The sequence below is a fragment of the Carcharhinus amblyrhynchos genome, unplaced genomic scaffold, assembly GCF_965287045.1.
Source record: "Carcharhinus amblyrhynchos unplaced genomic scaffold, sCarAmb.v2.hapA scaffold_82, whole genome shotgun sequence".
Lineage (NCBI taxonomy): Eukaryota > Metazoa > Chordata > Chondrichthyes > Carcharhiniformes > Carcharhinidae > Carcharhinus > Carcharhinus amblyrhynchos.
The window spans coordinates 527,645-553,532 of NW_027649822.1; the positions used below are offsets into that span (position 1 = coordinate 527,645).

The 25,888-nt window shown below is 45.2% G+C and overlaps 1 protein-coding gene across 1 annotated transcript in view; it reads left to right on the forward strand.

Annotated features, from left to right (window-relative positions):
* LOC145337934 (NACHT, LRR and PYD domains-containing protein 3-like) overlaps positions 1-25,888 on the forward strand; it is an 89,276-nt gene that overhangs the window by 22,431 nt on the left and 40,957 nt on the right. The window contains exon 4 of the mRNA XM_080182717.1: positions 9,193-9,363. Within this exon, the coding sequence (XP_080038843.1) occupies positions 9,193-9,363 (171 nt within the window). The remainder of the gene's footprint in view (positions 1-9,192; positions 9,364-25,888) is intronic.

Sequence of the window (25,888 nt, forward strand, 5' to 3'; positions counted from 1 at the left end):
ATATCCCAGTACATTACGCATAAACAGTACAAAACAAATATATATGAAGGCATGCAAGCTCCACGATGTTAGGCAGAATATTAAAGACACAAACATAGATACGAGCTGGGTCAGCTACATTTCTGAACACAATTAGCTGGGACTATCATAAACTTGTGTACAACAGCAGGGACAGCTGCTGTCTTATCTGTCTGGGACACGTGAAAACAAGCCTTACATCTGTCTGGGACACACGAAAACAAGCCTTACATCTGTCTGGGATACATGAAAACAAGCCTTACATCTGTCTGGGACACACGAAAACAAGCCTTACATCTGTCTGGGACACACGAAAACAAGCCTTACATCTGTCTGGGACGCATGAAAACAAGCCTTACATCTGTCTGGGACACACGAAAACAAGCCTTACATCTGTCTGGGACACAGGAAAACAAGCCTTACGTCTGTCTGGGATACATGAAAACAAGCCTTACATCTGTCTGGGACACACGAAAACAAGCCTTACATCTGTCTGGGACACATGAAAACAAGCCTTACATCTGTCTGGGACACACGAAAACAAGCCTTACATCTGTCTGGGACACAGGAAAACAAGTCTTACGTCTGTCTGGGACACGTGAAAACAAGCCTTACGTCTGTCTGGGATACAGGAAAACAAGTCTTACATCTGTCTGGGACACAGGAAAACAAGTCTTACATCTGTGTGGGACACACGAAAACAAGCCTTACATCTGTCTGGGACACATGAAAACAAGTCGAAAACAAGTCTTACAATACTTTTTTATAGATCTCTAAGTATAACAAAGTTCATTAATCCATTCCCTATTGCACTCCCCCCTTTTGGTCGGGGGCCAGGGCCCAGGCATGGCCCCATGACCAATTTAGAACCAATTGTTACCGACATATGGGCCTAGCTCCTTTGTCAGGAGGTCTGCCCCCTCTGCCTGTACACTTGCACCCTGTATAACCCGGGCTGTTACTGTTTTACAACAGGTATTCAATAATGTCATATAAACACAGCAAGCAGTAACAATTACAATTAATACAATTAATCCACACATCAGCTATGAACCCTACGTCCCAAACCATTGCCCCAGCCAGCCCAAAGGGCTATAATCGTGATATTGGGTCTCTTGTCTTTGCTACTTGTTTGATATGATCTGCCAAGTGAGTTATATTCTCCGAAGCAGTTGGAACATATATACAACATTCGGAGCCAACTATAGCGCATGTTCCTCCTTGGGAGGCTAGCACATAATCGTGAGGCAGTTGGTTCTGTAAGGCAACGGTCTGGAGAGCTACAGCCTCTGCTGATATCTCAGAGATGGCTGTGCTTACTTCCTCGAACCCATCTTTAGTTTTTTTGCAATTCACTCTAGGGTTGAGACCGTATGTATAAGTTCCTGCGCTGCCTTTGCTGTTCCGTAGAATGGGTATGCTAGCGTGAGGAATTGCTCTGTTCCCCTGATGGTTCGCTTGGTCTTGAGCGACTGTATCTCGGGTTGGTTCTGTAAGTCGGTGTAATGGTGAATATAGGGTACCACAGATGCTAGATAACGTGACTCCGACCATCCCCCGGAAGCCAAGGATAGACATTGTTTCTGCAGACAAAATAGGTGCCATTATAAGCAGTCATGCTGCTCACATAGGTGGAGGAGAAACTAACGGAGACATTGTCTGTGGGGCAGTGGATTGTGACCTGTTCTACCCGAGTCCAGGCGCTACTGGTAATGTTAATCTGCTGAATACAGTAGCTGCGGCCAACAGGTATGGAATCATTTCTTAGCAGGCAGACAGAACCTCTCTGTTGATTTTTCATAACAAAGTGTGGTGGAGAGTCTGATCTATTATAGCGAGGCTGGTAATGGTTCTTAAAGGCTGATAGAGTGCACCCTCTGCCTCCTAACCCCAGAACAGCATCACTGTCACTGACATTGAAAGAACCTTGTATCGTGGTTCCTGATGGGGATTTAACTGTCACTTTCCTTGTCCCGTCCTGGGTTCCATTCTGATTCAACATCCATTCTATCATTTCCGGGTTCAACAAAGGGAACAAAGGATATTCCCCCCTCGCTTCCGAGCGTGGGAATGTGTGAACACACCCAGCACTTGCTCAAATTCAACGGTACTACATATAAGTAGGACATATACACGAATGTGTTTGTATGAAGGGGTCCAATTTCAGAGGATTGTTGATCCCACCAATACTCTCCCTCTGTGGCTGACAGGGCCAAGGTCATGAGAAACAGCAGGAGAATCACCGTATTACTTAATTATAACCCGCGTGACCATTATACAATGGTTCAAAGCTTCCCATTGACCCGATCACCCGCGCACAACTTCCCGGGAGCCCGATCAGCTTGCTTGGAGGTCAGCTGTGTCTGTGAATTGAGCACATTACATATTTTCAATTGGTGCTGGTTTATTCTTTCAATTGAGTCCAGTGTTTCCAGACACCCCTGCCTTGCATTTTTATATAGGCACAGGTGTTGACACTGATGTTAACCTCGTATGGGCCGTTCCATTTGGGGGCATACCCGGGTGGTTAATTGGTTTTCCCTTATTGTCTTTCACATACCCTTCAGTTGGGCGTTAACTCTAAAACATATCCTCTAATTCTATCTGGTAGAGGGCCTACATCTGTCCCCCTGGTAATAATGGATTCGGGCAGTTGCATGGTCCTTCCAGCCATTAACTCATATGGTGTCAGCCCTGTGGTTCGATTCATAGTAGCTCTGAGTTTCATTAATATGAGGGGCAATGCCTCAGTCCCTCTCCTTCCTGAGTCCTACATGGCCTTTGCCAGGAAGGTCTTAAGGTTTCTATTCATACGTTCCACCATTCTCGAACTTTGAGGGTGGTAGGGTGTGTGAAATCTCTGTTTTATCCCCATCAGTTGGCATGTAGTTTTTAACTACCTTCCCCATAAAGTATGTGCCTTGATCGCAGTCTATTTGCAAAGGAACCCCCCATCTTGGGATTACTTCCTCAGCCAATATCCTTGTCACAGTCATGGCTGAACAATGTTTATTGGGGAACGCTTCTACCCATTTGGTGAATTGATTGATTATCGCCAAACAGTCTGTTCTCCCGTGTGACTGCGGGGGGGGCCCTGTGAAATCAATTTGTAGATGTTCCCATGGACCCTTCGGGTGAGGCTGATGCCCCATCTTAACCTTTACAGGTTTCCCTGGGTTAAACTGGGCACAGGTTGTGCACCGATGACAATACCAGGTAATATCCCCATTCCCTTCCACCACCACTCCTATCCTATACTGGCTATCATGGCATCCCTTCCCATCATGATAATCCATGTTGTAACTGTATCAGAGTTTGCTGGATACATTCGGGCACTAACACTTTATAATTTAACCTCCATATACCCCTCTCATCAGGTGTAGCTCCCTGAGCTTTCCACCTTGCACGTTCTTCCCCAGGGGTGTCCTCATGTAGCTGTGAGATGTCTATCGGAGGTTCAATTTTAACCCAGGTGGCAGGCAGGGCTTGCACTTCTCCTGTTTCTAGGGCAGATTGTGCCGCCCTGTCAACCACCTGGTTCCCCTTAAAAATATGCCAGTCCGGACTTTGCTTGTCTGGTTGTTTTTGGTATGCCTTCACCTTCAACACTGTGGCTTCCGGTAGAAGTTCACTGGCCTTTAATAAGATTTCTATTATTTGGCCATGTCTAATTGGGTGGCCTCCCATTGTGACAAATTCCCTTCTTCCCAAATGTTCATATAGTCATGTACAATCCCAAATACATATCTACTGTTGGTGTAAATAGTGACCCATTTCCCCACCACTTCAGTCAAAGCCTGGGTCAGGGCTACTAGCTCTGCCACTTGTGCTGACATCCTTCCTGATTGGAACACTTGTAAGTCCGTGTTTAACACCGCCCATCCCGTTTGTGGTGATCTGTCTATATACTTCCGTGACCCATCCACAAACAGGGTCTCCTCCGGTGCCTCCAAGGGCACATCCTTTATTCTACTTTCCTCTGCTCCTTCATCTCCATTCCCACATGTATGTGGTTTCCTTTCACCTAACATTCCTTCGGTGGGATTCTCTCAATGTCTTGTAGGATGGTGATGCTGGGGGGAAGAAGTACTGCCTCCCACTTTGCCCTTTTCATATTTGAGACAGACCGTAATTTTCCTGTATTTAACATTTCCACCAAGGTATGTTTGGTGTGCGAGACTATATTTCCCGTCATTACAATGGGCTCGCTGACTTTTACCCCGTGCCACGCAATGTAGCGCGGCTACACATCGGGATAATCTGGTCACTACGGGGCCCTCCGCTGTAGAATAATATCCCACTGGCCACTGTTTGTCCCCATGGGTTTGGGTCACTATCACTGAATAAAACCCTCCTTTGTTATTGCAATAGATATGAAAATCTTTACTGGTGTGGGTCGCCCAAGTCCCGGGGCTGACATTAATCCTGCTTTTAGTTTGCTATGTGCCTCTTCCTGTTCTGGTCCCCATTCCACAGTTTCTAGAGCGGGTTTCCCCCCCTTTCACTCATCTTTGTATTGGCTCAGCCAATTTAGCAAACTCTGTTAATTAAATAATCCCCAAACCTTCCTTACCCCTCGGATGTTCACCAGCCTAGGCATTTGCTATATGGCGGCTTTCCTGTCCACAGGCATCTCCTTGGTCCCCTGGGATATTAAATGTCCCAAATATAACACCCGTGTCTTTCCTATTTGGGCCTTTTTTGGATTTGCCTTTAACCCTTTATCTTCTAAGTGCTTTAAGATTGAGTATAATGCTGTCTGATGTTCCGCTTTAGTTTCAGAGGCTATCAAAATATCGTCTACATACTGTAAGATTGTGCTCCCTTTCAGGAGTTCCAATTACTCCAGTACCCTGCTCATTGCTCGGTGAAATATGGCCAGGTTATTATGGAATCCCTGTGGGAGCCGAGTCCGTGTGTACTGCCGGTCACCCACAGTGAAGGTGCACCTTGTCCTGAGAACTAAAATCCAAGGGAATGGACCAGAATCCGTTAGCTATATCTAACACTGTGAATACCTTGTGTGATGGTGGTAATCCGTTTCAGATGGTGGAGGGGCTGGCTACAATGGGGAGTCACTTTGTTTAAAGCTCTGTAATCAATGGTTAATCTATAACTTCCATCGGGCTTAGGCACTGGCCATGTTGGGGAATTTGTAGTACTGGTGGTTTCCCTAAGGATCCCCTTCCACCATTCCCTCGATTGCCCTTTTTGCTTCGGGTTTAATTGGGTGCTGTTGATGGGGTTTATGTTCTTCTGGGGTCCAGTTAAATTAGTCCGGTATCTAATTTGGTTTCTGCCCATACCCCAGGAACCGAGGTACAAATGGCACCAATCCATTATCTTCTAACTGCCAATCAGGTCCTGTTGCAGATGCTGCGTGGACGATCCCTAAATTATTTCCATGTGTCCCTGTCCAATCCTTCCTTCTGTTGGAATGGGGCCAAATCAATTCGCCCTTCCCACAATCTATTAAGACTTTGTATTCCTTCATCAGGTCATTTCCTATAATAGTTCCTTCATTATTTTTACATACACAAAATTGCACAGGTATTTACAGGTTATTAATTTCTACGAGGGTGGTTTCGCTTCAGTAGGCAGGGGTCTTCTGCCCGTTAATTCCTTTTACATCATTTTATTTGTTATGAGTAAGGGTAGGTCTGTGAAAGATATAGAGGCTCCCGTGTCCACCAGCATTTCACGCTGTCTGTCCCCTACTAGTGCAGACAGACAGATCCTTCCCTTCTTTCTGCCCAGACCTGTGGGGGTTACCTCACGTCATTCTCCTCCTTCCTCTGTAGGAGAGGGGAGAGGAAACGATTGGCACAGTCTCCCTTGCTTGCTCCAACAGGTGGCCTTAGTGTGGCCATCCTTACTACAGAACCGAGAAGTAGGCGCTCTCCCCCTACCTCCCTTTGGAGCTCTATAATCTCTGGCAAGGTGGCCTTGCTTTCCACAATTGTAACATGTACTCTTTTTGGTTTAGTTCCTCCACTGTTTGCACTAACATTTACCTGTTTTATTCATGGGTATGGTTTCTCATCTGATCCATCTTTAATTCCAGATGCTCATTCTACTAATTCATCATAATCCCGGGAACTAATAACTCCCATTTTAAGGATTTTTTGTGAGTTGGTGACAGCCCGTCTTTAAATGCTTGTAAAAAGGCTCGATCTGTTTGGGCAGGTTCGGGCACTCCCGAACATTCTTGATATACTTGAAAGAGTCGCTCCCCAAATTCGGACCCTTCCTCACTCCTCTGTTGTTTAGTATTGGTAATTCTGGACCAGTTGGTTGGTGCATTGCCCAAGACTCGTTGGACTTCCACCTCAAACCAATTAAATGCTTCCACCGTTGCATCGATCTCGGCATTTATCTCAGTCGCGTACGTCCAACTTCTGCTTTGGTAATCACACCGAGTTGAGTCGACGGAGTTTGCCTGGTCTGCCCCGTCACCCATCAGTCTCCACTTGTCCTGCGGGCAAGTGGCTCGTACCAACTGGTGTATATCCCGCAAGTGTCATTGGTGTCCAACCCAAATGGGGTCCAGTTTTGCCCAAAATTTCCTGTTGTTATTCCGGGGCTGAAACCTTCCCAAGGAAGTCAATAAATATTGTGCAGTGGGATTCTGTAATGACCCACCCTGAGTTATAGGAGCGAGATCATAAACCTCTTTCTCATCGGGGTCAGAGTCTCCTACAGGTGCTGTAGGTTGTATGGCCGGCCTATAAGGAGGCGAGGATCCCCAGCCGGGGTCTTCTAAAAGTTGGTTTCTCTTTTCTAACTCTCTATTGAGTGCATCCAACATTTTAATTTTTGCTTTATGGTCAGCCCATTTCTTACTGAGACTGAAAACTGTTTAATTAATCCAGCCAATTGGTGAACTAAAATCATTCAAATTTTCTTAGTTCTGTCCTGTTTTTCCCTTTTCCAACCATTCCTGTTGTAGGTCGAATGGGTGAGATGAATCCCACTCCCCTTTCCCCATCTGTTTGATGAATTTGTCCCTCTTAGTCATATACTCGTTTATTAGGGATCCCGGGGTCCCCACTGTCCTTGTGATCCTGCCATAACACCGATAAGTTTATACTCAGCATCTGGAGTCTTCTATTCTCCCTTCTCGCTCTCCCACTCCAAGCTCGCTCTTATCAGAGTCCGGTGATACCTGTTAGGGGTGATCAGATCCCTCCGTATTACCACATACACAAGTAAGCTCACATCTTTAAGCTCACACTATTCAGCCGGCTTTTCCTTCTACTCCGGTGATCACTCAGGTTCTTTCTGACTCACATCTGAACATCACACCCCAGGCATCTTTCTCCACACCCATTTCAACATCCTGATCTTCGCGTGGGGGGGGGGCTACTCCTCTTACCGGTCTAAGGCTGGGTCTGTAAAGACAAATGCCTCCTTGTCCGTATATGTTCAGTTCAGACCTCTTACACACTCTCACACTCTTTCATCACAGATGAACATCTACTGCACCCACTGTACTTTGACCCATTCTTTTAAGTTTGGTGATCTATTCTGGGGCTCTGGTTGTTTCAGAGATTAACCACTGGCTGCAGGGGAAGATCCCATTCAGGCAAAGCTGGCACCAGATTTAAAGGCAGCCAGCAGCACTTTTAAAGGCTCTGAAGGGAGTAGTGAGGGAGCCCTGGTTAATGAACAAAGGGCTGAAATGGCAGAAGGCAGATTAAACCCAATTCACTGACACTGCCCTGGAAATTCTGAAGGCTATATCGGTTTGGAGGGAGGTTCTGTTCCCTCAGGAGTGGAGGAGGAGACCTGTCACCCTGAAGTGACATGTAACAAATTGTCTCTCTCTATTGGAGAGAAATATTAATATTTTACTGGGGACTATGGCTACTAACACTGTCCACACGGCAACATCACCAACTTCCAGTTGCAATATCAATACATTTCCAACCATTATCTTCACAGAATTGTTGTGGTTCACAATGAGGCCATTTGGCCCATCGTGTCTGTACTAGCTCACCAAATTAACATTAGGAATGTGTGTCATTCTCCAGCCTTTTTCTCGTATCCTCGCTCAATGTTTATATTCAAATAATCATTTAATTCCTTCGATGCAGCCCACCTCCACCACACTTCCCGGCTGTAATTCCAGACCCAAACCACTGGCAGTGTGAAAAAGGTTTCTCTCTCATCATCTTCAACCCCACCACACACTCCATTCCTGAGCCACTGACCATCCCATGTCCCTCCCTGTGACTCAGGGTAAGGATGTGGATATGCCGGCGTTGGACTGGGGTAAACACGGTAAAAAGTCTGCCAACAGGTTTGAGTCCAAACGATTTATTTGATAGTAAACTCACAAGCTTTCGAGTTTAAGCTCTTCTTCAGGTGAATGGAGAGTTCTGGCCTCAGACAGAGCATATAAAGCACAGACAGTTTAGAGATTACTGATTAGAATGCGAATCCTTACACCTAACCTGCTGTTCAAGTCCTAAAGTGGCCGACAATGTGTGTGGAAGGAGCACTGATCACAGGTTAAAGAGATGTGTATTGTCTCCAGACAGTGCTCCTTCCACTCACATTGTCGGCCACTTTAGGACTTGAACAGCAGGTTAGGTGTAAAGATTCGCATTCTAATCAGTAATCTGTAAACTGTCTGTGCTTTATATGCTCTGTCTGAGGCCAGAACTCTCCATTCACCTGAAGAAGAGTTTAACCTTGAAAGCTTGTGAGTTTACTATCAAATAAATCGGTTGGACCTAAACCTGGTGTTGTCAGAGTTTTTACTCAGGGTAAGGACATGGGAATCCTGCGCTCTTCCCTTTGACCATCCTTTTTGTCATTTAATCACTCCAGCACTTCCATTTTGTCCTTTCCCTGTCACCCGCCCATCCCCAGCTCCCTGTCACTTTAAACAATTTAATTCACTGCTACTTCCACGTTCTAATTTTAACTAATTAAACTGAAACTAAATCTGTTTCTCTCTTCACAGATATTGCCTGACCTGATGAGAGTTTCCAACATATTTATTCATATTTCAGATTTACAGCATCAATATAATTTTGCCTTCTGTATCAACTGAAGTCGTGTTTCTTGAATGTCCCGTGCTGTACATTATTATTGTTAATGATCTTATTCTTAAAAACACTGTGAATTTACCCTGATTCCTGTTATTTCTCTCTCTCTGATCTCCAGTCTGAAACATAATGATCTCACTGATTCTTGTGCCGATGACCTGGCCTCTGCTCTCAGTACAAACCGCTCACTGATAGATCTGAATCTGGGTGACAATAAACTGGGAGATTCAGGAGTGAAACGGCTGTCTGTGGCTCTGAGGAATCCGGACTGTAAAATACAGAAACTGGAGTAAGTAGCAGACTGTGTGAGATTGTGTTTATAATAACTGAATATTCAACAATATAATTTCACCGCTGGTATTTGTATAAAAACACTGCCCATTACTATTGGTGTCAGTTACGAATAAGGAAAATTGTTTTTCCTCTGACTCCTGTTGCTTCTCTCTCTGATCCCTGAGCAATGGGATGTCAGTCCCACAGATCCTTATGTTGAGGGTGTGGGGGAACAATGTTATGGTGCACCCTCTGAGGTTCTCTCCTCCTCCTCAGATGTGTACAGCTCTCCCCGGACACAGCACCCATTGATTTGTGAAAGCGGGGGAGAGTGAATAGGTGACAGTAAATGGAGGACAGGACATGGTGGTGGAGTCTCGCTGTTAGTAACAGATGACAGTACAGTAGCGAGAGGTGAACTTAGTTCCAATGATCAAGATGCAGAATCGGTTTGATGAGAGATAAGAATTAACAAAGTTAAAAGATCGCTTGTGGGAATCATTTATAGGCTCCAAACAATATTTAGAATCTCTGACACAGTTTACAGGAAAAATAATGGGGTCTTGTAAAACTAAACTGCAATAATCACGGGTGATTTTAATCTCTATTTACAAAGAAGAACGAAGACCAAACAACACAGTAACAGGCCCTTCGGTCCAACAAGCCTGCGGCGACTCTTAATCCTTATTCAGACCCAGTACTTACTGCCCAATTTATATTCCTCTGTTTATCTCCTGTTCATGTATCTATAAACATGCATGTTGGACATTGGTAACATGCCTGCTTCCATCACCTCCATTGACAGTGCATTCAAGGCACCCACCACCCTCTGTGTGAAAAGTTTTCCATAATTGTGTATACCTCCATCAGGTCACCCCTCAGCCTCCCTTTTTGTAATGAAAACAATCCATGTTTATCCAACCTCTCCTCAAAACTTAACCCCCCCTTGACCAGGCAACATTCTGGAGAACCTTCTTTACATCCTCTCCAAAGCATCCCCATCCTTCTGGTATTGTGGCAAACAGAACTGCAACCAATATTCAAATGTGGCCAACCAAAGTTTCATACAGCTGTAACATAACTTGCCAACTTTTATACTCGATGCCCCAGTCAATGCTGTCTGCCTTCTTCACCACTTCATCCACCTGTGTTACCATTTTAGGGATCTGTAGACTTGTATACACAGATCCCCCTGTAGGTCAATGTTCCTATGGGTTCTTCCACTTAAAGTATAAATCACTCAGATTGTCAGAAGTTGAATAGAAGATTAGTTCACAGAATGTATTGAAGTAATTTCCTGGAGAAGCATGTTCCAGTGTCAATCACAAAACAAGCTGTTTTAGACAGGGTGATGTGTAAATGTGTGGCCTTTCCAGCAAAAATAGATTTCCTTTCATTTGAAAAACAGCAGCAGAAGTGTTCCAACTGTTACTAATTCAAGGATTGTGTTAGATTAAGTGAAGATGTGGCACTGGGATTGGCACTGCTGCCTCACAGCGTCAGGGACCCAGATTCATTCCAGTCTGTGGAGTTTTCACATTCTCCCAGTGTCTGTGTGGGTTCCACTGGCTGCTCCCACAGTCCAAAAAATGTGTAGGTTAGGTGGATTGGCCATGCTAAATTGCCTGTTAGTGTCCAAGATGTGTAGGTGGGGGGATTAGCAATGTAAATATGTGGGGTTACAGGAAACCGGGCAACTGTAGATCTATTAGTCTGACAGTGAGAGTATGGAAGATCCTATAATAATTTATAATAAAGGAAGTGAGAACAGAACACTTCAAAATTAATGTCAGGATTAGACAGGGCCAACATGGATTTATGAAAGGCTGGCACGGTGACACAGTGGTTAGCATTGTTGTATCACAGCCAGGGGCCCGGGTTCAATTCCAGCCTTGGGTGACTGTGTGGAGTTTCTCCAATTTCCCAGTGTCTGTGTGTGTTTCCTCTGGGTGCTCCAGTTTCTTCCCACACTCCAAAGATATGCATGGTAGATGGATTCACCATGATAAAATTGCCCTTACTGTCCCAAGATGTGTAGGTTAGGTGGATAAGCCCCAGTAAATTGTGATGTTGTGGGGATTGGATCTTGGTAAAATACTCCATCCGTGTGTATCCTACACTCGGGATTCTACAGTTAGATGATTCACACATAAGAGGTTATTAAAGAAAATTGGAGCACATGGGATTGGGTGAAATATACCAGCATGGATTGAGAACTGGTTAGTGGACAGAAACAAGGAGTTGGAATAAATGGGTTATTTTTGGATTGACAGCCTCTAACTAGTGGAGTCCAGCAGGGATCAGTGTTTGGGTCTCAGCTATTCAGAATCTATATCAATGATATGGATGTGGGGATCAAATATAACATTTCCAAATTTGTGATGAATAGAATACCATGTGGAAATCTGAATTGTGAGGAGGATGCAGTGATTAATGTTTGAAGGGGATGTGCAGAGGCTCAGGGAGTGGCCAAATGTTTGCCAGCTGGATGACAAGGTGGAAAAATATGAGGTTATCCAATTTTGTTCGAAAATAAAACTGACATGAAGACAACTCCAAAGATATGCATGGTAGATGGATTCACCATGATAAAGGTATTTTGATGTCCTTGTTAATGAGGCACTGAAAGTGAAGATGAGAGCAATTAAGATAACAAATGGTATGTTAGACATTATTCTCAGAGGATTTGAGTTAAGGAAAAAGATGTCTTCCTGTAATTATATGCAGGCTTGCTGAGACCAACCTGGAGTATTGTGGACAGTTTTGGTCTCCTGACTGAAGCAAAGATGTACTTGGCATGTAAAGAAGGTTCACTAAAATAGGTCCAGGGACAGATGGGTTGTCCTCTGAGGAACAAAAACACTTTATTCTCAGGCCTTTAGAAGAATGATAGCTGACACTATTGAAGCTTACACTATTTTATAGGGTTCAATAGGCCAGATGTAGAAAGGATGTTTCCCCTTACTGGAGGGTCTGAAACCTGGGACACAGTCTGAGAATAAGGGACAGTTATTTAGGCTGAGATGAGGGGTATTTGTTTCCCATTAGAATGCTGGTGAATCAAGGAATGCAGGGATAATGTTGGAAATGGTGTTGAAGAAGAGGATCAGCCATGGTCACATTGAATGATGGAGTGGATTTGAAGGACAGAATGGATGACTCCTGCTCCTGTTTCTTAACGTTCTTATTGCAATAGGAATGGAAGGTAAGAGTAAGAAAGTTTTGCTGCAGCTTTACACGACCTTCATTAGAACACAGCTGGAGTAATGTGTATAGTGTTGAGCTATTTACCTAAAGGATAGAATTGTATTTGAACCAGTTCAGAGAAAGTTCACTTGGCTGATTCCTGGGATGGAGAGGTTTATTTTGAGGAAAATTTCAGCAGATTGGAGCAATATCTGTGAAAGTTCAGAAGATTAAAAGGTGATCGTATTGAGGGGATGAGACAGAGTAGTTGCTGAGAGGCTGTTTCTTTTTGTCCAGAACAAGGGGATAGATTTTAAAATGTAATTGTCAGTCCCTTAAGACTGAGATGAGGAGAAATTTATTTTTTAGATGGTCGCTGGTCAGTGAAATTCTCTTCCCTGGAGACTAGTGGAAGCAGAGTCATTGAATATATTCAAGGCTGAGTTAAGAATGATTTTGGATTGAGGAGCGAATAAGGGTTACAGGGAGCGACGGGAAAAAGTTGTGACTACAATTAGAACAGCCGTGATGGAGCTTGAGGGGCTGAATGGCCTTCTGCTGCTCCTAGTTATTCTGTTCTTATCCCAATACGTCCTTCAGACTGCTCTCTGTGCCCAGTGATGGATACACAAGCTCTGTTTTGTCCTCACCGGACACTCTCCTGTGCCCATTCATTAGGCCACCCACTCAACCCATCTCACCAGCAGTAATGACCCACTCTGTCCCCAGACCTTCCTGATCCAGCACTTCATCTTCCATTGGTGTAAGGATGGCAAGACCTGGATGTCTCCACTCTTCTTCACTCATTCCCTGATGATGTTTGCTCTCTTTCCAAACACACAAATTGTTCCTCACCCATCAAACACATGCTCGAGCCCAGGGTTGTCCAACGTGTGGACCAAGGGGTGAATGTGACCCTCGAAGCCCCTCAGTGCGGCCCCCGGAGCGAGTTTCCAGAATCTCAGTCACACAGTTCAGTTTGAATGGAAGAATCTGTATGGAGCTGCTCCTCCAATCACATGCCGTTTCTTTCCCATGTTTGCTGCTGATGGGTTTTTGAGCCAATCTGCAGCAAATGTGGGAGAGAAAAATATTTGTCACAGGGTGTGGACATTGCTGGTTAGACCGACATTCATTGCCCATCACTAATTACCCTCACATCCCCGAGGGGCCTGTAGCAGTTGGCAACATACGCTGGTCTTGCCAGCGACACCCCTATCCATGAACAATTGAACAAAAACATACTTTGAGAGGTGGACAGGTGGTTTTCACCAGTAGACAAACCAGTGATTGCAATTTGTTTCATCATTCTTATACCCCAGGAGGCGGGACAGTAAGTTGCAATGAGGAAATAAGAATGGATATAGATAGGTTAGGAGAGTGGGCCAAAATCGGGCAGATGGACTTTAACGTGGGTAAGTGTGAGGTCGTGCATTTCAGTTGGAGAAATGGCAGAGTGATTTATTATCCAAATGGGGAGAGACTTCAGGGTCCTCCGGTACAGAGGAATATGGATGTCCTCGTTCATGAGTCCCAGTAAACTAACATGTAACTACAGCAGATAGTAAAGAAAGTGAATGGAATGTTGACATTTATTGCTAAAGGAATAAAATATTAAAGTAAGAAAGTATTGTTGCAGCGATACAAGGTGAGGCTGCACCTGGAGTATTGTGCACAGTTTTGGTCCCCTTATTTGAGGAAAGATGTAGTGGAATTGGAGGCAGTTCAGAGGAGGTTCATTAGATTGATTCCAGAGGTGAGGGGTTTGTTGCATGAAGAGAGATCGAACAGTTTAGGCTCAGACTCTCTGAAATTTAGAAGAATGAGGGGAGATCAAATTGAAATATAGAAGATGATAAAAGGTATGGATATAGTAACTTCTGCTGGTGGGACATTCTAGGATGAGAAATCCTCATCTTAGGATAAGGGGCAGCAAATTTAAAACAGAGTTGAGGAGAAACTACTTCTCCCAAAGGGTTCTGAATCTGTGGAATTCACTACCCCAAAGTGCGGTGGATAAATTTACAAAGGATTGAGACAGATTTTTAATCGGTAATGGGTTGAAGGGTTATGGGGAGATGGCAGGAAAATGGGGATGAGGAGCATATCAGCCATGATCGAATGGCAGAGCGGACCCGATGGGCCGAATGGCCTAATTCTGTTCCTGTATCTTATGTACTCATGAATTAATGAGCTGAAGGCTCAGCTCAGCTGTCAATGGTAATAATCTCAGTACAGAATAGTCAGAATTATATCCCTATTAATAATGGGCAGTGTTTTTAATAACACAAATAACGACACTACAAGCACCCTAGCTATCAATATTCGTGTTAGAAACACTGTCCACTGTTAATAGACACATAACCAGCTTGGCAGTAAAATTAAAGACCATGAAATAAAACAGACAATGGCAGCATGAATATGAAGTTATCTGTGAGACAGACAGGAGTGATGAACTGTACTCTTTCAGTTAGAGGAACCTTACAGTGGCTTTTCCCAGCAATCAGTACAGTGTTACTGTGGCTAATTGTCTTTACATATATTAACAAATTTGACGTGGGTGTATCGAAAAATGAGATGTGAACCTGGTGAAGCTCCAGCTCACGGCCACTTGGAGCCCAGAGAGAGGAAGCAGCATATGATAGACCGAGCTCTGGATCAGATCAGAGATCTGCAGTCTTGCCATATCCACTCATAAATAGTGTTAGACATGGAACAAATGTTGGACATGCCGGTTACATTAGGTGACACAGCGGCACAGTGGTCAGCACTGCTGCCTCACAGTGCCAGGGAGAATGGTTCAATTCCGACTTTGGATGACTGTACGTACAGAGTTTGCACATTCTCCCCATGTCTGTGTGGGTTTCCTCCGGGTGCTCCGGTTTCCTTCCACAGTCCAAAGATGTGCAGGTTCGGTTGATTGGCTGTGCTAAGTTGTCCCAGCACTCTGAGGATGTGTAGGTTAGGGGGATCAGTGGGCCATATATGTGGAGTTTGAGTCAGGGCCTGAGTAAGATATTCTTTCAAAAAATTGGTGCAGACTCGATGGGCCCAATGGCCTCCTTCTGTACTCTGGGAATCCTATGATTCCATAAACAAGCCACAAGAATCCCATCGTTACTGATGAGGGAACCCAGACCATCAGTACAAACAACGAGGCTGAAACATTAGCAGCCACCTTCAGCCAGAAGTGCTGAGTAGAATGATTAATCTCAGCCTCCTCCTGAGGTCCCCAGCATTACAGATATCAGTTTGATTCACTGCATGTGAGGTAAAGAAATGACTGAAGGCACTGTGTACTGTAAAATCTGTCAGCCTGGCAGTACCCCAGCAATGGTACTGAAGAATTGTGTTCCATAACTAACCATTCCCCGAGCCAAGCTGTTCCAGTACAGTTACAACACTGGATCTATCGGACAATGTGGAACAAAACAGGACAAATCCAATCTGGTGAATTACTACTCCATCAGTCTGCTCTTGATCATCAGAAAATGTGGAATCCTTCCAGTGCCTCATGATCATCACTGCAGGAGTTCCTCAGGGTGATGTCCGAAGCCCAACCACCTTCAATTGCTTTATCAATGACCTTCCTTCCATTATAAGGTCAGAGTGAGGATGCTCACTAATGATTGTACAATGCTCAGTACTGTTCACAATTCCTCAGATACTGAAGCAGTCCATGTCCATAAACAGCAAGACCTGAACAAAACAGAAAATGCTGGAAAATCCCAGCATCCTGACAGCTTCTGGGGAGAGAGAACAGCGACCCCTTCGAATCTGGATGACTCTTCATTGGAGCTCGGGGCTGAAGAACATTCAGGCTTAACCTGATAAATAGCAAGTTTGGCTTCAGTATGTTGTGTGCCAGGAGAGGACCATCTCAAACAGAAGGCAATCTAACCATATTCCCTTTACATTGAATGACAGCACCATCGCTGAATCCTTGACCAGCAACATCTGGGTGGTGGGGGTGCACAGGGACCATTGAACAGACACTGAACTGTAAACACTGTGGCTCCAAGGGTAGATCACAGGCTGGGAATTCAGAGATGAGGAACTCGCCTCCTGTCTCGCAAATGCTTGTTCTCCATCAACAAGGCACAAGTCAGCAGTGTGATGGAATCCGCTCATCTTACTGGAATGAGTGCAGCTTCAGAAATATTCAAGAAGCTCATCCGTGTCAGAGGAGCTGAATGGACCAGCAGGCCATCCACCAAATTAAACATTGACTCTCTCCATCACGGACACACAGTGCCAGCAGTGTGTATCACATACATGGTGGATTGTAGCAACTCACCACATTTCCTGAGACAGCATGTTCCAAATGTGTACTAATTATCACCGAGATGGGCAAAGATATCAGAAGAATGGAACACCAACCAGCTTCAGATTCCTTTCCAAGCCACACACCATGCTGACTTGGAAAGTATTGCATTGCCATCACTACTGTGGCATCATAATCCTGGATGTCCTTTCCGAATGGCATTGTACCAGGTGGCTGCAGAATTTAAGAAGATGGCTCACCACCCCCTTCTCAAGGGCAATTGGGAAGGGACTACAAGTGTTGGCATTCCCTATGACACCATCATCCCATGAAAAAGTGAAGACCAGCTCTACCCACTGAAGGATTGAGTAATTGTGCCTGTGTGTAACCCAAACTCAGTTACAGAGGAGAAACACAACAGCTGCGACAGTGCAACTGACCATTGAGCAGGCCGGAGGGTTTCTAAAGATAGATCTGATGGAACCCTTCAATATACTCAGCGAGGGTCTCAATGTCCTGGTGTTGTTCTGTGTTCTATACAACCTGGAGTTAGAGTGGAGAAGCTTTGAACAAAATGTGATGCAATACAATGTTGACCAGATGCTTCATGATGAGGAACCCCATGGACCACAGGCCAGGAACATGGGATCTGTGTCAGGGAGGATGGAGATTCAGTAATACAGACATGTTTTCCATGGACCTTAACTCACACAGCCATTCAGTGTAATAAATCTCCCACCATCTCCAGCACTGTTACTGTTTCTGTGAATGTTTTATAATTTCCCTGGAGCCGTCACTACATGAAACAAAGACATTGGAATTGTATTGAGCTCATTCAGTGCTGTATTTCCCATCTCACATTCCCAGTGAACTGTTAAAGACCCAGTAATATGGTGAAGGATTTATTCAGTGGTGTTCCACCTCTGAATTTACTGAAAATACAAACATAACAAAGTGACCGGTAACAACAAAGTAAAACCCTGTGAAACCCAAGGAAGCAACCCCACCATGACAACCACCCCCATCCGCGCACTTTCCACTGAGCTACAGGCAGGATCTTTATCTCTCTCCTCTGGGAATTTCGATGACAGTGGCCTTTGTCCTCAGATTTCCTGAGTCCTTTGCTGAGCTGGAAAGTCCTGACAGTGACTCCAGGCACATTTTCCCATCCCTCCCAGAGCTCCTGGAGGTGGTGAGAACATGCAGCTCATGTGTATTTCCTGTGGGTGAGAGGCTGGATGTGACTCTCCATGAAGGTCACCAATCTCTCTGTGGAGGATGTTATTTGTGTTCATACCTGAGACATGGTAACACTGCTGGTCTGGATTGACTCCTCCATCCTTTGTGTGTGGATACACACAGCCTTTGGAAACTCCACCGGATGTTAAAATACCTTACACTGCAGCTCCAGTATCTGCTGCATTGTTAAAGACTCCAGTCACATTTCACCTTCCACAAGCTGGCTCTGCCCTCTCCCCTCAAGAGTGTGAGTGAACTCAGCTATTGCTGCCTCCATCAGCTGCTCGGGTTTGTGTGTGCTGTCCTGTGCTGCCAGATTGTAACCCCTTTGCTAATCGTGTGAGACAGTATCTGCTCTGGCGGATGTTATGGAGAATAATACGACAGTCTATACTCTAAGGACCCCTCCTCATCTTCAAAGCTGCACACCCGTCTCCCGCTCGCCACAGTTGTTGATTTGTGAGAGAAAGTGAAGAATGTTAGAGGGTAATGCACATTCCAACATGTCCTGGAGACTATTCCTAACCCAGAGCTCCATCTGACCAATGGTGAACACACAAGCACCAGGTTTTGGACTCAGCAGCAGAGTCTCTCCTGTGCCCATCACTCACTCACTCACTCTCTCTGGATCCACAACCCATCTCACCATCAGTGATTGCCCACCCAGCCTCCAGGTCTCCCAGCTCCAGCACTTCATCTTCCATTGACATAAGGATAACACAATCCAGACACTCTCCCTCTTGGCTCCTTCTCTGACGCTCTGTGCCCTCTTCTACAAGCACATAAATTTCCATTGTTACTCACCCATCAAAGACACACACAAGCCTATGGTGCTGCCAGACTGCCCATCATGGGCCCACCAGGATGGTCACTCAGTGTGGGCAGTGCAGCAGTCATCTCTGACTGACCGGAACCCTTCACAGAGAGGCTGACATGTTCCTGAAGATTGATGCTGCTGTTTGGACATTGCCAGTGTCTGGGTGGAGATGTTCTTTCCACAATTTCTCTTCCATCCTTATTCACATATCAGCCTGTAAGTTTAGCATTCACTGTTGTTGGTAAAGATGCCTCTGAGACTCGTTGTGAGTCAAAGTATAGCAGTTTATTCAAAAGCTTTTGGGAGATACACCTGGTACCTAACAGCAGTTCCCCTGGCTTCTCTCTGAACACTAAGAGCACATATTTATACCCCCCCAAGCACGTACGTATCTTCTCATTCTCAGCAGGTTTCCAGGCTGTGGGTTGTCCTCCATCGTAGGAACACGGCTGCCTCAGCGTTTCTTCATGGTTATCTGAAGTGTGATTAGCCATTCGCTAACATACAGGCCGGCACAACAAGTTAACAGGGCCAGTATAACAATTTTATGTTCATAGGTTCTATAGCATATAATATCTCAGTACATAACGCATAAACAATACAAAACAAATATATATGAAGGCATGCAAGCTCCACAATGTTAGGCAGAATATTAAAGACACAAACATAGATACGAGCTGGGTCAGCTACATTTCTGAACACAATTAGCTGGGACTATCATAAACTTGTGTACAACAGCAGGAACAGCTGCTGTCTTATCTGTCTGGGACACGTGAAAACAAGCCTTACATCTGTCTGGGACACACGAAAACAAGCCTTACATCTGTCTGGGACACACGAAAACAAGCCTTACATCTGTCTGGGACACACGAAAACAAGCCTTACATCTGTCTGGGACACAGGAAAACAAGCCTTACATCTGTCTGGGACACGTGAAAACAAGCCTTACATCTGTCTGGGACACACGAAAACAAGCCTTACATCTGTCTGGGACACAGGAAAACAAGCCTTACGTCTGTCTGGGATACATGAAAACAAGCCTTACATCTGTCTGGGACACACGAAAACAAGCCTTACATCTGTCTGGGACACATGAAAACAAGCCTTACATCTGTCTGGGACACACGAAAACAAGCCTTACATCTGTCTGGGACACAGGAAAACAAGTCTTACGTCTGTCTGGGACACGTGAAAACAAGCCTTACGTCTGTCTGGGATACAGGAAAACAAGTCTTACATCTGTCTGGGACACAGGAAAACAAGTCTTACATCTGTGTGGGACACACGAAAACAAGCCTTACATCTGTCTGGGACACATGAAAACAAGTCGAAAACAAGTCTTACAATACTTTTTTATAGATCTCTAAGTATAACAAAGTTCATTAATCCATTCCCTATTGCACTCCCCCCTTTTGGTCGGGGGCCAGGGCCCAGGCATGGCCCCATGACCAATTTAGAACCAATTGTTACCGACATATGGGCCTAGCTCCTTTGTCAGGAGGTCTGCCCCCTCTGCCTGTACACTTGCACCCTGTATAACCCGGGCTGTTACTGTTTTACAACAGGTATTCAATAATGTCATATAAACACAGCAAGCAGTAACAATTACAATTAATACAATTAATCCACACATCAGCTATGAACCCTACGTCCCAAACCATTGCCCCAGCCAGCCCAAAGGGCTATAATCGTGATATTGGGTCTCTTGTCTTTGCTACTTGTTTGATATGATCTGCCAAGTGAGTTATATTCTCCGAAGCAGTTGGAACATATATACAACATTCGGAGCCAACTATAGCGCATGTTCCTCCTTGGGAGGCTAGCACATAATCGTGAGGCAGTTGGTTCTGTAAGGCAACGGTCTGGAGAGCTACAGCCTCTGCTGATATCTCAGAGATGGCTGTGCTTACTTCCTCGAACCCATCTTTAGTTTTTTTGCAATTCACTCTAGGGTTGAGACCGTATGTATAAGTTCCTGCGCTGCCTTTGCTGTTCCGTAGAATGGGTATGCTAGCGTGAGGAATTGCTCTGTTCCCCTGATGGTTCGCTTGGTCTTGAGCGACTGTATCTCGGGTTGGTTCTGTAAGTCGGTGTAATGGTGAATATAGGGTACCACAGATGCTAGATAACGTGACTCCGACCATCCCCCGGAAGCCAAGGATAGACATTGTTTCTGCAGACAAAATAGGTGCCATTATAAGCAGTCATGCTGCTCACATAGGTGGAGGAGAAACTAACGGAGACATTGTCTGTGGGGCAGTGGATTGTGACCTGTTCTACCCGAGTCCAGGCGCTACTGGTAATGTTAATCTGCTGAATACAGTAGCTGCGGCCAACAGGTATGGAATCATTTCTTAGCAGGCAGACAGAACCTCTCTGTTGATTTTTCATAACAAAGTGTGGTGGAGAGTCTGATCTATTATAGCGAGGCTGGTAATGGTTCTTAAAGGCTGATAGAGTGCACCCTCTGCCTCCTAACCCCAGAACAGCATCACTGTCACTGACATTGAAAGAACCTTGTATCGTGGTTCCTGATGGGGATTTAACTGTCACTTTCCTTGTCCCGTCCTGGGTTCCATTCTGATTCAACATCCATTCTATCATTTCCGGGTTCAACAAAGGGAACAAAGGATATTCCCCCCTCGCTTCCGAGCGTGGGAATGTGTGAACACACCCAGCACTTGCTCAAATTCAACGGTACTACATATAAGTAGGACATATACACGAATGTGTTTGTATGAAGGGGTCCAATTTCAGAGGATTGTTGATCCCACCAATACTCTCCCTCTGTGGCTGACAGGGCCAAGGTCATGAGAAACAGCAGGAGAATCACCGTATTACTTAATTATAACCCGCGTGACCATTATACAATGGTTCAAAGCTTCCCATTGACCCGATCACCCGCGCACAACTTCCCGGGAGCCCGATCAGCTTGCTTGGAGGTCAGCTGTGTCTGTGAATTGAGCACATTACATATTTTCAATTGGTGCTGGTTTATTCTTTCAATTGAGTCCAGTGTTTCCAGACACCCCTGCCTTGCATTTTTATATAGGCACAGGTGTTGACACTGATGTTAACCTCGTATGGGCCGTTCCATTTGGGGGCATACCCGGGTGGTTAATTGGTTTTCCCTTATTGTCTTTCACATACCCTTCAGTTGGGCGTTAACTCTAAAACATATCCTCTAATTCTATCTGGTAGAGGGCCTACATCTGTCCCCCTGGTAATAATGGATTCGGGCAGTTGCATGGTCCTTCCAGCCATTAACTCATATGGTGTCAGCCCTGTGGTTCGATTCATAGTAGCTCTGAGTTCATTAATATGAGGGGCAATGCCTCAGTCCCTCTCCTTCCTGAGTCCTGCATGGCCTTTGCCAGGAAGGTCTTAAGGTTTCTATTCATACGTTCCACCATTCTCGAACTTTGAGGGTGGTAGGGTGTGTGAAATCTCTGTTTTATCCCCATCAGTTGGCATGTAGTTTTTAACTACCTTCCCCATAAAGTATGTGCCTTGATCGCAGTCTATTTGCAAAGGAACCCCCCATCTTGGGATTACTTCCTCAGCCAATATCCTTGTCACAGTCATGGCTGAACAATGTTTATTGGGGAACGCTTCTACCCATTTGGTGAATTGATTGATTATCGCCAAACAGTCTGTTCTCCCGTGTGACTGCGGGGGGGGCCCTGTGAAATCAATTTGTAGATGTTCCCATGGACCCTTCGGGTGAGGCTGATGCCCCATCTTAACCTTTACAGGTTTCCCTGGGTTAAACTGGGCACAGGTTGTGCACCGATGACAATACCAGGTAATATCCCCATTCCCTTCCACCACCACTCCTATCCTATACTGGCTATCATGGCATCCCTTCCCATCATGATAATCCATGTTGTAACTGTATCAGAGTTTGCTGGATACATTCGGGCACTAACACTTTATAATTTAACCTCCATATACCCCTCTCATCAGGTGTAGCTCCCTGAGCTTTCCACCTTGCACGTTCTTCCCCAGGGGTGTCCTCATGTAGCTGTGAGATGTCTATCGGAGGTTCAATTTTAACCCAGGTGGCAGGCAGGGCTTGCACTTCTCCTGTTTCTAGGGCAGATTGTGCCGCCCTGTCAACCACCTGGTTCCCCTTAAAAATATGCCAGTCCGGACTTTGCTTGTCTGGTTGTTTTTGGTATGCCTTCACCTTCAACACTGTGGCTTCCGGTAGAAGTTCACTGGCCTTTAATAAGATTTCTATTATTTGGCCATGTCTAATTGGGTGGCCTCCCATTGTGACAAATTCCCTTCTTCCCAAATGTTCATATAGTCATGTACAATCCCAAATACATATCTACTGTTGGTGTAAATAGTGACCCATTTCCCCACCACTTCAGTCAAAGCCTGGGTCAGGGCTACTAGCTCTGCCACTTGTGCTGACATCCTTCCTGATTGGAACACTTGTAAGTCCGTGTTTAACACCGCCCATCCCGTTTGTGGTGATCTGTCTATATACTTCCGTGACCCATCCACAAACAGGGTCTCCTCCGGTGCCTCCAAGGGCACATCCTTTATTCTACTTTCCTCTGCTCCTTCATCTCCATTCCCACATGTATGTGGTTTCCTTTCACCTAACATTCCTTCGGTGGGATTCTCTCAATGTCTTGTAGGATGGTGATGCTGGGGGGAAGAAGTACTGCCTCCCACTTTGCCCTTTTCATATTTGAGACAGACCGTAATTTTCCTGTATTTAACATTTCCACCAAGGTATGTTTGGTGTGCGAGACTATATTTCCCGTCATTACAATGGGCTCGCTGACTTTTACCCCGTGCCACGCAATGTAGCGCGGCTACACATCGGGATAATCTGGTCACTACGGGGCCCTCCGCTGTAGAATAATATCCCACTGGCCACTGTTTGTCCCCATGGGTTTGGGTCACTATCACTGAATAAAACCCTCCTTTGTTATTGCAATAGATATGAAAATCTTTACTGGTGTGGGTCGCCCAAGTCCCGGGGCTGACATTAATCCTGCTTTTAGTTTGCTATGTGCCTCTTCCTGTTCTGGTCCCCATTCCACAGTTTCTAGAGCGGGTTTCCCCCCCTTTCACTCATCTTTGTATTGGCTCAGCCAATTTAGCAAACTCTGTTAATTAAATAATCCCCAAACCTTCCTTACCCCTCGGATGTTCACCAGCCTAGGCATTTGCTATATGGCGGCTTTCCTGTCCACAGGCATCTCCTTGGTCCCCTGGGATATTAAATGTCCCAAATATAACACCCGTGTCTTTCCTATTTGGGCCTTTTTTGGATTTGCCTTTAACCCTTTATCTTCTAAGTGCTTTAAGATTGAGTATAATGCTGTCTGATGTTCCGCTTTAGTTTCAGAGGCTATCAAAATATCGTCTACATACTGTAAGATTGTGCTCCCTTTCAGGAGTTCCAATTACTCCAGTACCCTGCTCATTGCTCGGTGAAATATGGCCAGGTTATTATGGAATCCCTGTGGGAGCCGAGTCCGTGTGTACTGCCGGTCACCCACAGTGAAGGTGCACCTTGTCCTGAGAACTAAAATCCAAGGGAATGGACCAGAATCCGTTAGCTATATCTAACACTGTGAATACCTTGTGTGATGGTGGTAATCCGTTTCAGATGGTGGAGGGGCTGGCTACAATGGGGAGTCACTTTGTTTAAAGCTCTGTAATCAATGGTTAATCTATAACTTCCATCGGGCTTAGGCACTGGCCATGTTGGGGAATTTGTAGTACTGGTGGTTTCCCTAAGGATCCCCTTCCACCATTCCCTCGATTGCCCTTTTTGCTTCGGGTTTAATTGGGTGCTGTTGATGGGGTTTATGTTCTTCTGGGGTCCAGTTAAATTAGTCCGGTATCTAATTTGGTTTCTGCCCATACCCCAGGAACCGAGGTACAAATGGCACCAATCCATTATCTTCTAACTGCCAATCAGGTCCTGTTGCAGATGCTGCGTGGACGATCCCTAAATTATTTCCATGTGTCCCTGTCCAATCCTTCCTTCTGTTGGAATGGGGCCAAATCAATTCGCCCTTCCCACAATCTATTAAGACTTTGTATTCCTTCATCAGGTCATTTCCTATAATAGTTCCTTCATTATTTTTACATACACAAAATTGCACAGGTATTTACAGGTTATTAATTTCTACGAGGGTGGTTTCGCTTCAGTAGGCAGGGGTCTTCTGCCCGTTAATTCCTTTTACATCATTTTATTTGTTATGAGTAAGGGTAGGTCTGTGAAAGATATAGAGGCTCCCGTGTCCACCAGCATTTCACGCTGTCTGTCCCCTACTAGTGCAGACAGACAGATCCTTCCCTTCTTTCTGCCCAGACCTGTGGGGGTTACCTCACGTCATTCTCCTCCTTCCTCTGTAGGAGAGGGGAGAGGAAACGATTGGCACAGTCTCCCTTGCTTGCTCCAACAGGTGGCCTTAGTGTGGCCATCCTTACTACAGAACCGAGAAGTAGGCGCTCTCCCCCTACCTCCCTTTGGAGCTCTATAATCTCTGGCAAGGTGGCCTTGCTTTCCACAATTGTAACATGTACTCTTTTTGGTTTAGTTCCTCCACTGTTTGCACTAACATTTACCTGTTTTATTCATGGGTATGGTTTCTCATCTGATCCATCTTTAATTCCAGATGCTCATTCTACTAATTCATCATAATCCCGGGAACTAATAACTCCCATTTTAAGGATTTTTTGTGAGTTGGTGACAGCCCGTCTTTAAATGCTTGTAAAAAGGCTCGATCTGTTTGGGCAGGTTCGGGCACTCCCGAACATTCTTGATATACTTGAAAGAGTCGCTCCCCAAATTCGGACCCTTCCTCACTCCTCTGTTGTTTAGTATTGGTAATTCTGGACCAGTTGGTTGGTGCATTGCCCAAGACTCGTTGGACTTCCACCTCAAACCAATTAAATGCTTCCACCGTTGCATCGATCTCGGCATTTATCTCAGTCGCGTACGTCCAACTTCTGCTTTGGTAATCACACCGAGTTGAGTCGACGGAGTTTGCCTGGTCT